The sequence below is a fragment of the Gopherus flavomarginatus genome, chromosome 4 (genome assembly GCF_025201925.1).
Source record: "Gopherus flavomarginatus isolate rGopFla2 chromosome 4, rGopFla2.mat.asm, whole genome shotgun sequence".
Classification (NCBI taxonomy): Eukaryota; Metazoa; Chordata; order Testudines; family Testudinidae; genus Gopherus; species Gopherus flavomarginatus.
This window is the reverse complement of record NC_066620.1, coordinates 20,840,999-20,854,862: the sequence shown is the minus strand read 5'-3', so window position 1 is coordinate 20,854,862 and position 13,864 is coordinate 20,840,999. Positions and strand designations below refer to the sequence as shown.

Sequence of the window (13,864 nt, the reverse complement as noted above, 5' to 3'; positions counted from 1 at the left end):
ACATTCCTACATATACAGTAGGTCTAAGGCTCATATCCTTTGTATGCTGCAGTAAATAAAATGCAACAAGTGATGATCATACTAGGGCAGGGATAATCCACAGGTAGACCACAGGCCAAATCCAAACCACCAAATGCTTTTGAACAGACCCTGAAATCTTTTTATTTACTTATTATCATTATTGTTGTTATTTTTTAATTATTTTCTCTGGCATCTGGACCTTAACTATACACTTTGGCCAAGAAATTTGGACTTTGACAAAAAATAATCGACTACCCCTGCACTAGGGATCTCAGTACCGTAGCAGTATTCACCAGGAGTGGATAATGTGATCACACACACTTGACAGCTTGGACATTCTTCTCAATAGAGGGCAGTGGTACACTTGCAGTGTGTTGGAGGACAGACATATATAGCACATTATTATATAGATGGTATCACAATCACTGTAAAATTATCACCTTAATTTATTTGCATGAAGGGTAACATTTTCAAATGTGTCTGTCTCAGGAACCTGAAACCTTGAAAATTTTACCCAAAACCAATCAATTATTTGGTCATTTATGGTCCAAACTGATTACTAGCTTAGGGTTACCTTTGAAACTACCCAACCATTTGTAACCTATCATATTGGCTCTAATTTTAAATATTTTTTTAAAGTTTGCTAAGATTAAACTAAATACTGGCATTTTTTTGTTTGTTTTATAATTTACTCTTCATCAAGGACAAAATGCTACTGGGGTGAAGGGAAAAAAGCATTACAATTTAGTGGACGTCAGCACATGTGCAGGGAAGTGGATTTGTCACCATCTGATATTGCCTCTTCTAACACACAAAGCAAAGCTGTCATGAGATTGGTTTAAGCATGTGCTTTTTTTCCAAGCATGATCAGGTCTCCTTCCTTTGCCATGCCCCTATTTTTCTCTTTACTTTTTTGTGATAGTAGCAAATGAAGATGGCCTTATCTGGGCATACGCTTCCCATTTTGCACATCTTTACCATGCGGACTGCACACAGAGCTCTCAATATGCTTGTTTTTTAGAGTAGAGATTTATTCCACCTAACATTTGTGTGCATCTAACTGCAGAACTTTGCACAAAGACTTGCACAATCACAGGATAATCTGTTCTCTCCACTAATCTTAGTCCACAGACATTTCTATTTATCAGATCATTTCTCTTAACTCTCTGTGTGAAGAATCTAGAAAAGTGCTATCTGATTTTGAGCAAAGTGATTATCTGGAACTGGATAATCTATTTTAGAAAACTGGTATAAAATGTGGTAAGGTTTTATTTCCTCTCATGTAATTTTTAATGGATCATTTTCCATGCAGAATTTAAGTAATTTAAAACAGAAAAAGATTAAGACAAATCATTTAGTAGATAGGCAGTTTCTTTACATACCTCAGGAGTCAACTTTGCTATAGACGTGAAAAGCATGGACACAATCTTAAAAACAAAACACAAACAAAACTCACTTTTAGATTCATGTTTGTTCAGTTATAACACTAAATCACCCCAGTACATTGTTCAGTTAAACCCTCTCAACAAATAGCAACAGCAGTGGCTGGTACTTACATGTTCCGCAAGTCGATTATTGTACCGACACAGGCTGAAAATGAGATTGCAGGTTTGCCTGATATTGATGCCATCACGGATATGTTGAAACAAGAAAGGAAAACCCTGTAACAAGTACCAAGGTATTTTTAATATCTGACAAATTTTAATGAATATTTTTTTCAAGATAGTTGATTATATTTTCACATTTAGAAGTATTACCTTCCCTCCTGTTAATGCTGCCATGTCGTTTTGTGACAAAGTCAAGTGCCTAAAACACAACAAAATATTTATCACTTTAGCATAGAAACCATTAAACTGGATTTATGTACTAGCAACCCGTGAACTGAGTAGGTCAGCCCAAGATCCTCTCTACTATAAGTTTTAATGTTACACCTAAGAGAAAATAGATGAATTAAATTAAAACTGCTACTATAATTTGAGCATGCTAAATAATTAAAAATTAGGCCTATAAAATGATTGTTCAATGGTCTCACTAGGAACTTCAGTCATTTGGTCCTAAGGACACTGTGCCAGAGTACGATCTCAAGTTACACTAGTGTAAAACCAGAGTAATTCCAGATTTATACAGTACAACCAAAATCAGAATCTGTCCCTTGGAAGTTCTTGCCTTTCTGAGCGAGACTGTTCAACCAGAAGAGCAATCAGGGCAATCATCTTTTCAAGTGCAGCAGGTCTGTATTTTTCTTCTGCTAATGAAAGAATGTCTTCTTCCTCCTCCTCCTCCTCTCCTTCCTCTTCAGATAGCACTTCAACTTGCGGCTGGATAAAAAGGGAGGGTTGTGGGGGTGGGAGGGAAGAGCCATAAATTCAATATTGACATTATATACCAAAGTTTCAAAGAGACTGATAAATGTTTTAAATTTTTTTCTCAGTTTTGAGCATTCCAAACACCCTAATTTGCTTGAACAAATGAAATCAAACAGACAGCTAATGATCTGCTTTGTATGTTCAAATATTTGCATGTGAAAAGTACACAACACAAATTCAAAAGCTGGGTTGAGACCATCCTATTTATCCCTTTATGATAATTTAATTAATTGCTAAGAAATTGCAAGCAAGTTTGAAGTGTACATGAAGTGAGTTGGTAGTCTCAGTTCAGATCTTAGCAGTCTAAACAATACAAACTGTTGTCACGAAGGGCAATATTACTGCCAGTCTCGGCAGAAAAGCCAAGGACTAAGTGGGTATGGAAAGTGACCTATCCTCTCAGGCCTAGAAGAGGTCACTCTAAACCAGATTTGAGGCACACTGATAGGACAGTATGAGGAACCGGAATGTCTGCTGCTAATTCTGTACTAAACAAAAAAAGTCAGTATACAGCATAATCAATCCAGCATTTTCCAGAAACACTACATTTATTTGAGATGACCATATTAAATAAATTTTTCTTTTAAAGTGCAACAATTTACTGAACAGTTTTGATATTATTTATCAGCTGGTAAATTAAAAAACAAAGCAACAAGGAATATTTAATTAAAATATGAAAATCGATTTTTCTACAAAAACGTTATTTTAAACTTACGTTTTCTGGTCCTTTAGTTCCCATGTAGAAATGCACCATTGTTGATATGGCTTGCAATGAAAGCAAGAACTGACTCTGAAAATGTAATATATTGAGTTATCTGAGTAATACACATACATTTATACACACAAACACAATTTCTAAAACTACAAAAGCTATATTCACCTCTTCTTCTCCCATTTTGGCAAATTCATAAAGAAATGCAAAGTATTCCGTGAGATGTTTACTGTGAGGTTTAACACCATGCTCCATAATTGACAAGAGCGTCTTCACGAAGCGAGTTACACATGAGCGGCTACCAATATCTTCCACAGGACCATCCATGTCATCCGAACTGAAAACACAGTTTAATTTAGTATGTTAAACTTGCATTAGACAAAATGATCTTGAACCAGTCCAAAAAGAAATTCAACAAATCTATGTTTACATATTCCATTCTACTGTAAAGACTCAGAGCTCTAACACAATATCAGCTATGGCAAGTATACCACGGATGACAATTATACATCACAATATAATCACTCAAATTATAAATGGCATCTACCACCGAAATGCTTGCCAGTGTTACGGCGGTGAAAATAAATTTATTAGAGCATAGTTTTAGTCAGAAGAGGAATTTTGTAAAAAAGCATAATGGGATTTCATATTTAGTCGCTCTCTGACATCCATGTCAAATTTTCTCAGTTATCAAGTCAGACAATGATTATTGTACAGGAATGTTATGGTGTTGTTTGCAAATGTGACCTGTGTCCAGCAGATACATTTGCTTTAGACAAGCAACAGAGATACGGGTATGAGAAAAAAGTAGGCGTTAATCATGTTTAGAAAATGTCTTCTAATGCTTTTTAAATACATTCTATTCTCAAAATTTTTGTCTTAGAAACTTAAAAGGAACCGAATCCTCTCCCTTCCATCCTCAGCAGCTGTGCTTTTCGTGAATACTGTCTAGCCAAAAGCAGCCTGATTTAATAACTCAGTTATCTGCTTATGGCACCTTCTCCTTCTTCTCACAACTCACCTAAGAGGATAGGCAAATATATACATTGCTCGTGCATTTTCCTTAGATATGTTTTTAGCTTCAGTACCTGTGCCAACACCACTACCAAGAGAAACTGTTAATATCCCGGCTTAGTCTGCTCCAGGTAGAAAGCAAGAGTCTGTCTCACATCCAGCATGTGGACTGGCATAAAAATGTCATGACCTATGTGATAGGTAAGGGACCATCTTTGGGAGGAACGAGGGGTGTGGGCAGAGCTGGACCTTATCCTTATGAAGCACCATGTACGGGAGCTCGGAGGTCAAGGCTCTGAGCTCCGAGACCCACCTAGCCGACGTGGTCGCAACCAGGAAGGCCACCTTTCATGAGTGGTGTGACCAGGAGCACGAAGCTAGTGGCTCAAACGGGGGCTCTGTGAGACGGGCCAACAACAAGTTTAGGTCCCACTGCGGAACTGGGGGCTTAACATACGGGAAGAGACGATCCAAACCCTTAAGGAATCAGCCAGTTGTAGCATAAGAGATATGGCCGCCAGGTGCACCTTGACTGATGAGGGCCCTAAGCCATGGGCTCTAAGGTGAAGGAAATAGTCCAGGATAAGATGGATTGGGGCAGCCATTGGGGAAACATTCCGCTCATCCGGAAAACCAAGACCACTTTGCCAAGTAGGCTCGGCGCGTGGAGGGCCACCTGTTTTCTAGGAGGACGCGCTGAACCCCTTCCAAGCATGTCCTTTCCTCCCTGCCTAACCATTGAGCAGCCATGCCGTGAGGTGGAGTGATGCAAGGTTGGGGTAGAGGAGGCAGCCCTGGTCCTGGGAGAGCAGGTCTGGGCAGGACGGCAACAGCCATGGCAGAGTGACCGCCAGGCCCATGAGGGTCCCATATCAATGCTGTCTGGACCATGCTATGACAATCAGAAGGACACGGGCCTTGTCCGTCTTTATATTTTCCAGGACACTGCCAATCAGCGGGAATGCGGAAAGGGCATAGAGAAACTGGCCTGATCAGGACACAGGAGGAAGGCATCGGAGTTAGTGCCCCCCCCCGAACCTCCACTCCTTCGGGGCAGAACGGGGGACAGCGACGGTTCTGTCCAGTCGCGAACAGGTCCACATGGGGAGTTCCCCATCCTTGGAAAAGTCTGTGCACCACCACTGGGTGGAGAGACCACTTGTGCTGAGGAGAAGTCCCCGCTCAAGCGACCCGCCCACGCGTTCCGGGCGCCCAGCAGATGGAAGGCCTGTAGGCAGATGTCATTGGCTATACAGAGGTCCCATAGCCTGAGGGCTTCACGGCAGAGGATTAGGCCCTGCCTTGCATGTTGATGTAGAACATTCAGGCCATGTTGTCTGTGAGGACCCTGACTATCTGGCCTTTCAGGTGTGAGCGGAAGGCGGAGCATGCAAGTTGTACCGCCCTGAGCTCCTTGACGTTTATGTGGAGGGTCAGATTCTGAGATGACCACAGACCTTGGGTTTGAACGTTCCCAACATGGGCCTGCCATCCCAGGTCTGACGCATCAGACACCAGCTCCAGCAACGGGGCCCTGCCCCTTGGAGCATGTTTCTTGGGGAGGACCACCACCACCATAGGGAGGTGATCACTGGCTCGGGGACCGTGAGGACTTTGACCATCCTGTCCCAGGCCTGGAAGAACTCCGAGGCCAACTAGAACTGGAGGGGCCTTATCCTGAGTCTGGCGTGAGGTACCACATACGTGCATGCTGACATATAACCCAAGAGCTGGAAGCATGCTTTGGCTGTTGTTACCAAAACCTTGTACTGGTTTAGGCCTTGCAGGTCCAAGATGGGCCTGAACCCCCCTTTGGCCTTCGGGATAAGGAAATAGCAGGAATTGTACCCCTTGCCTTTGAACTCCCTAGGTACCACTTCTGCGGCTCCTAGGCCCAGGAGCCACCCCACCTCCTGCTCAAGCAGGGCCTCTTGCTAGGGTCCCCCAGGAGGGATGGGGGCAGGAGGTGGTTGGGTGGTGAGGAAGTAAACTCATAGACTCATAGACTCATAGACTCATAGGTCAGAAGGGACCAATCTGATCATCTAGTCTGACCTCCTGCACAAGGCAGGCCACAGAACCCCACCCATCCAATTTTATACAACTCCTATCCCAGGACCGAGTTATTGAAATCCTCAAAAATGGTTTGAAGACCTCAAGCTGCAGAGACACCACCAGCAAGCGACCCGTGCCCCACGCCGCAGGGGAAGGCGAAAAACCTCCAGGGCACCTGCCAATCCGCCCTGGAGGAAAATTCCTTCCCGACCCCAAATATGGCGATCAGCTAAACCCTGAGCATGTGGGCAAGAGTCACCAGCCAGCACCCAAGAAGGAGTTCTCCGCAGCAACTCAGTACCCATCGCATGCAACATCTCCCCGCAACTGGAGGGTGTAGCCCTGGCAGATTGTGTTGAAGACCCATCGGTCCGAGGTCAGCCACGACCCACTCTGGGAGGAAAGTACGCAACTGATTGGAGAAGAGAAGCTTTATTGAAGGTGGATCTCTGAGGAGAACTGGCAGGGTGCCCCCAGGAGTCCCGTAAAAACCGCCTTTTCCCCACCTGCTTGCCCTTGGAGGACCCAGGCTGGGGGGAAAGGGCAAGACTGCTTCTGAGGGTGCCTCTTATAGTCCCATGACTTCTTATAAGCGGTCTCATATTTTGGGTGGGTGGCCTGAGCGGGAGTCTGCTGCGGCTTGAACTTAGGTTTAGCTGGATTCGGAACACAGAGACCCAGAGTCTGGAGAGTCATGTGGGAGTCTCTCAGGCCATGCAGCTTTGTACCCATTTGTTCCAAAAACAGAGCTTTGCCGTCAAACGAAGGTCCTGCAGGAAGGTGTGTGCCTCACTGGACAGTCCAGAGAGCAGGAGTCATGAGACCCTTCTCATGGATACCGCTGAGGCCATGGATCGTGCGTCCATGTCCACTGCATCAGAAGCTGCCTGCAGGGTTGCCCTGGCAGCTGCTGTACCCTCCTCCACTAGCGCTTTGAATGCCTTCCTGTCATGCTCCTGGAGGGAGTCCTTGAACTTGGGCAGGGAGCCCCACAGACTGAACTCATACTGGCCCAGGAGAGCCTGGTAGTTCGCCACCCGTAACTGGAAGCTCAAGGACAAATACCTTTTCCTTCCAAAAGAGTCCAGCCTCGGGGAATCTTTATTTTTTGGGGTAGGGGCAGGTTTACCCCGGTACCATTGGGCCAGCTGTTCGGCCTGGCTGGCCTGGCCCATCAATGGACGACTACAAAGGGAGGCCAGACTCACATACGACCTGCCACTGTCCTTGGACCGGGAAGAGCAGCGGCACCAGGAACAGTGCCAACCACAGGACCGCGATCCCAACATGGAGGACTGGTACTGTCAGTAACAGCTGCTCTGTGATCAGCTCCAGCGGGTGGACCCACGATGGTGAGACACTGGCAACTGATGCCTGCCATGGCAGGATCCTGAAACGGGACACCGAATGGGAACGATGTCGATGTCCATGCCGTAACCGGCTACAAGAACTCCTCTGAGATGAGAACCTTTGGTGACGTCTGCCTCGGTCCCATCGGTGTTTGCTCCTCAAGGTGGAGTGGTGCCGAGAGTCTCGGTCAGATGGAACCCAACTAGACAGCTTGGTGGGCATTGATGGCGATCCATGTGGACTTTGCCCTGAATGGACGTTGGGTGGCGAATGGTTTTGGGAACATTCCCTTGATCGAGACTAGTATCAAGCTGAGGGTGACTGCAGAGATTGCAGCGGCAGCCTGCCTCTGGAGCATGGGGCCGACATTAGCACTGCCTCTGATACCAGCATGGACACCACATCCCAGCCCCCCTGCAGGGCCTCCGGTGTGGAGAGCATAGGGCCAGGCCTGCTCCAAATTGGCCGGTTACTCCACTCGACTTGAGTCGGAGGCCTAGTGGCTGGTGGGGATCGAGGATTGCTCGACATGGGTCTACCCTATGTCCCGGGTTTACTCTGGTCCAGTGACGAAGAAGGTCTTTCTAGCCTTCTTGGCGTTCCCTGTGGACGGGGAGCGGTGCCGACTAGTCGATGGCGCCGAAGGGTTGCCATGCACCGACACCTCAGTGCCCAGTGCTGACTTAGAGGGTCACGCCGGAGCCGGGGTCAGCGCCGATTCCATAAACATAGCCAGGCGCCTAATGTCCCTTTCTCTCTTGGTCCAAGGCTTAAACAACTTGCAAATCCTGCAGCGATAGCTGAGATGGGTTTCCCCCAAACAGCGCAGACAGTCCACGTGTGGCTCACTTGGTGGCACAGAACGCATACAAGTGTCGCACGACTTAAAACCAGGTTCTCTAGCTAAACTAAACTAACTAAACAACTAACTAACTACAGGTACCATACACTGAACGAACAAGCAGTTTTGGGGACGAGCTACAGTGACGCTGGAGCAGAGCAGTTCTGAAACACCTTCACTGGCGGCAAGGAAGAACTGAGGGTGGGGGGAGCATGAAGCGCCCCTTATACTATGCCATGGAGGTGCCACTCAAGGGGTTGCTGCAGCGCTCCTCTACAGGTACTGCTAGGGGAAAAACTTCCGGCACCGGGGCATGTGGCGAGCATGCACACCTATTGTGGAATGCGCATGAGCAATCACTTGAAGAAGAAGAGGAAGTGGCTTTCCACACCTGTATGACACTGTTTGAGGCACCAGGTTTCCTTATCATTCTTGCAGCAATCTTGACTTAATGAGGTCTTTTTACAAGCAGTAGAGTATGGATGCTGCTATCTTTCAACTCTAATGCTGACATTTTAAGCATCACCACCCTCTGTAAGGCAAAATGTGGTGGTAAAAATTCAGAACCTTGCAGAGGAGAGACAGATTATAGCAGAATCTTTACCAGTACTGCATAGGGTCTGATCTTCACATTCCCACTCCACTAGCAAGAGGAAAGGTCAAGAACTTTCACACATCACAAAAGGAACATGTGATGGCATTTGCCCCCATGGTGAAGGAATTTCTCTGACTCCACTGAGGGAAAAAGACCAGAATTCACACTGGTCTGAGTCATGCTGGGTCAGAGAACTGACACTATTTCTTGAGGCTGTCATCTTTTTCTTTAAAATCTCAGATTTCATTTAAAGGAATGTCTGTAGCCCTGCCGAGAAAATCCAGAAAATGTGAAATGAGTATGAGCAGATACAGCGATTACCGCCTGAATCTGCAAAGAGCCTAAAACAACAGCCCACAGAGGTACGAACTGTTCCATTAATCCGAATTGAGAGTCTTAATTCTGATCCCCAAAGATGGTAATTTAAAATGTCGATATCGTTAACTATTTCACTGCCATCCAAACATGTAAGAACGGATCAGGAGGATGACAGATCTGCTCTAATCGCTGTGTTAGTGTCTCTTTTTGGTGCCACAGGTGGCAGCTATATGGGAGAGGTCTGACATTTTTTCAGTGGAGCTGAAAGGTCAGAAGGGAGCTCCAGGATGCATCCGAGCCCCACGAAGGGAGAGACATCCCACAACCCCAGTGGGGCATTCAACATAATCAATCAGCCATACCAGTATTCAGGGCCAGGTAGGTTGTGGGGGTGTGTTTGTTGCCAAGTGGCTTTCACTCTGTCTGTAATTGCTCCTGCTCCTACATCTCTGCTGTTTGTTTCATGCTTACAGGATAATTTAGGATAATTTAATAAGCAAATCTCTGACACAGCTATAGCACATTTAGTTAAAAATAAAAAAAGGTTTCAGATGCAAATATTTTACCAGTCTTCCATTCCTGGTTGCAGATACAGATGTGCATGCACTGGCCTCAGTCTTTGTATCACATGAATACACAAGCGCTGGAACATCTGCAAAAGGATAAGTTATAAAACAGACTTTTTTTGTTCACTTTTTTAAGTACGTGTGGGTGTGTGTTTTTATAGTAAAGCATATTCAGATTCCAAAAACCATGTTTCCTAATACTACATGTTTCAAAATTATAGTCAAGATTAAGATGACCATATTCTATTTGCTGTAATGTTGCAGTATCAAACTCTAATGTGACAGTCAAACCTGATTTTAATGAACACATCTCATGGCTGGAACCTTGCTATGGTCCTACTATTAGTATATTTTGTATTAGAATGAAATGGGCACCTGACAGTGCTTGTCATAAAGGTTACACAATAGTTTCCATTATTTTCTGTTCCTACATATTCATAATTTACTTTCTGTCTGACATTTTGCATATTCTGTCTCTGGCTGTGTGTAAATTTATCTCATTGTACAATAATTCTAATTAAACTTTTTTTAAGCACGTCTATAGCAAAAAATGGCTGAAATTTGAAATATATATTGTATTCATTAAGAACTAGCATATTTGCATAAAATTTAAGTGAACCTAATAAAGCACAACTCCCATTGTGACACTGCTGCATATTTAATGAGATATGCTTTTACACTGCAACTATTACCATAGCATTCTCCCCACCTGACCTGACCAAAAGAGGCATATGCAGCAAAATCCTCCCAAAAATCATCTTAATACCAGAAAAGGGTAAACTGTGGGAGTGAGAAAAAAATTACTTATGATTTTAGGGTTTTATTGATACAGTCTGCTATATTTTGCAAATTATAAAATTCAAGTACCGAATCTTGCAGATTCTAAGCAAGTTGTCAATGGGACTACTCCTATCTCTTTCTCATGCAATATATAGTTGTAATATACTGTATATACTCGTTCATAAGCCAAGTATTTTTCATAAAAAAGTGACGCATCAAAGAGTGGGGATCGGCTTATAAACGGGTCTACACCAAAATTTGATGATTTTAAACTCTATGGAATCCTTGAATTGAATATCTAATACATTGTCATTTTGTTTACCTGGAACATCTGCAGGCATGGAGTCCCTCAGCTCCCTGTGGCCGTGGTTCGCCATTCCCAGAAATGGGAGCTGCGGGAAGTGGCGCCACTTCCTGCAGCTCCCATTTCTGGGAATGGCGAACCACGGCCACAGGGAGCTGAGGGACTCCATGCCTGCAGATGTTCCAGGTAAACAAAACGTCCCGACCTGCCAGTGGCTTACCCTGATGGCCGGGAGCCAAAGTTTGCCAACCCCTGAAATATAGGGTCGGCTTATGAAAGGGTCATACAGTTTTTTGCTATTTTTACCTAACCATCCTGGGGGATCAGCTTATAAACAAATGGGCTAATGAACGAGTATATACAGTAAGCTAATAAAAAAAATGCCTTCAGCTAAGCAGCAGAAGTCAAACAGCTTAGTTCTACCTCATTCCCACCTTAGTGAGGTATGAACTTAAAGTAACTGTGAATATTCAAATACTAACATTAAGTACAGATAGCTTATTCACTTTCATGACTTTTACAGAAAAGGAAATTAAATTAAAAAATTATGTTAATGAAAATGTTTCACAGTTAAAATAGCACACAAAAAACAGAAGATGAAGAAGTTAAGGTTTTAACAGCAGTATTGACTTGGGAGCGTTATACTTACAGTATGTATTACTTTCTATTCCTGTTTCTCTGGTTAAATGTGTAGATCACTGTGTCATTTTTTATGTTACAAAATGTAAGTTAACATAAACAAGTATGCAGTTTAGCTGAATTTATGTTGGTGCTGCAAGAATCTTAAATTATGCCCTTTCTGACTTACTGATTTTGACCTTGAACCGTAACACTGCATTAAAGACTGGCTGCTTCTTGCTCACACACTCAGGGTATAACTGATAGCCATATGTGGGGTTGGGAAAGAATTTTTCCCCAGGTTGGATTGGCAGATTTTCACCTTCCTCTGCAGTGAGCGGGTGCGGGTCATATGCCAGGATTACCTGAGTATATATCACTTAATCATTTCCCTACTACTGCAGGGTCTCAAGCACTGGTGCACCTTGGTCCCTCCTACTATCCATCTGTGGCACAAAGTAGTCTAGTCTCCTTTGGGCTGTTCTACTTCGGTCAAATTTCAGCTGGGGGTTATAGTGCGGGTGCTGGGTGGTGTTAGTGGCTTGTGACACACAGGAGATCAGACTAGATGATCTTGTAGTCCCTTCTGACCTTAAATTCCAAGACTTTGTGTAGGATTTTGCAATGAATAATATAATGTTTGCATAGCCTGATAAACTTCACAAATCAAATACAGGTGAGCAGGAAATGAGAGCTATGTGCAGTAATGTGAATTGCCAATATTATTATACAATTAGTAATAATAAACAGTTTCTGCTTACAGCTCAGATAGGTATTTTTTGTATAAAATCATATTTTTTCTTACCTGTCTCACAATTTGATTGGGACACTTGATTAGAATCTGCATTGGCCACCAATCATCATCAGCCATCCGATCCAAAAACCACTGCATAAAATACATATTATATGCTCTTTATTGTACATTTCATATTAATAGTCATATTATTTTTTCTTACAGTCATCCTTTAATATGCTATTAAAATTCAGAGGATTATTATTAATTATTATTATTATTAAAACAGAAAACTGAAGTACTAGAGAGAAATCTGAAAACCCTTTGTCCCTGGGGAAGGAAGAAAGAGGGAAAATAGTAACTATATGTATGAGTTTGCATGTAATATCTTTACTATCCTTCATCCCAGGATCTCTAAGGCCTGGATTCAGAGAAGCTATCCCTCTTTCAGAAGGGTGCTTGAGGATGTGGTTAATCTTAAATATGCAATTAAATCCCATCAAAATCAGTGAGACTTAAGTACATATTTAAGATTAAGTACATACTAAAGTGTTTTGCAGAAGAGAGATGCTTAGGTGATTCCTGAATCAGGGCCTTAAATGCTTTTCAAAAGGGGAGCAAGTATTATCATCTCTGTTTTACATTTGGAGAAAATTAGTCTCTGTGAGATTAAATGATCTGCCAAAGTCAGGTGATGAAAGGCAGCTGGGAGTAGAACTGAGGCCTCCTGACTCACAGAACTATGCTCAATTCACTAGACATTGTTGCCACTTTAGAATGAACAATCCGGGTTCCTACTTTTTTTTCTTGATTTAATAGTATTTTAGCATGTTCTATTTCTAGGGTCCTTCACTTAACTTGTTTTTGATGTCTTATTCTCAACCCACAGTGATGAATTTGTGTCACCAGATTATTGAATGTTAAATATCAATTTAACAATCTGAAGATTGGATTTGAAAACAAACACTGTAATTAATGCATATATATTAGATAACATCTATTGCAGGATGTTAATTATGGCTGAAATTATAACATTATGCAGTAACAGGAAGTTTCTGTCATTAAGATTTGCAATCTCAATGTCATTTTGGACACTCCTCTTCTCCTTATATATTCAGATTAAGACCATATTCTGTCAATTTTTCCTCTTCGGTATCTCAAAATTCTGTCCTTTCCATCCATATGGCAACATTTTTTGGACATGCCTTCATCTGCAGACTGCAACCTCTTTCTCCTGGCTTCCCCTCATGCTCCCATTTGTCTATACAAAAACACTAATGCTAAAATCATCTTCCTCCCACAAAACTCCTACCATGTCACTCCATTCTTCTCATCCTTTAACAGGCTTTCCTTTGCCCTCCACATCAAGTTCAAGTGCCTCATCTTCACCAGCAAGGCTCTGTATGAGTTTGCTCTTGCCTATCTCCCTACTCTTATCTCTTCTTACTCTCTTCACTCCACCAGAGCCTCCTATGTCACTGTGCCTTGTTTCCTTTCCCTTGTTTTCATGCTTTCTTCTTTACCCATGAAACTCCCTTTCAATGTCTACTGTGCCAAGTGACCAACCTCACACTACTTAAAACCCTCTGCA

The 13,864-nt window shown here is 43.2% G+C and overlaps 1 protein-coding gene across 5 annotated transcripts in view; it reads right to left on the bottom strand.

Annotated features, from left to right (window-relative positions):
* The window catches only part of USP34 (ubiquitin specific peptidase 34), a 318,010-nt gene that overhangs the window by 43,573 nt on the left and 260,573 nt on the right, over positions 1-13,864 (bottom strand). For all 5 annotated transcript variants that reach the window (XM_050951989.1, XM_050951992.1, XM_050951990.1 and 2 more), the window contains 8 exons: positions 12,346-12,426; positions 9,839-9,924; positions 3,268-3,436; positions 3,103-3,177; positions 2,188-2,339; positions 1,779-1,827; positions 1,578-1,682; positions 1,404-1,448 (listed from right to left, as the gene is read on the bottom strand). In XM_050951989.1, coding sequence (XP_050807946.1) covers positions 1,404-1,448; positions 1,578-1,682; positions 1,779-1,827; positions 2,188-2,339; positions 3,103-3,177; positions 3,268-3,436; positions 9,839-9,924; positions 12,346-12,426 — 762 coding nt within the window. The remainder of the gene's footprint in view (positions 1-1,403; positions 1,449-1,577; positions 1,683-1,778; positions 1,828-2,187; positions 2,340-3,102; positions 3,178-3,267; positions 3,437-9,838; positions 9,925-12,345; positions 12,427-13,864) is intronic.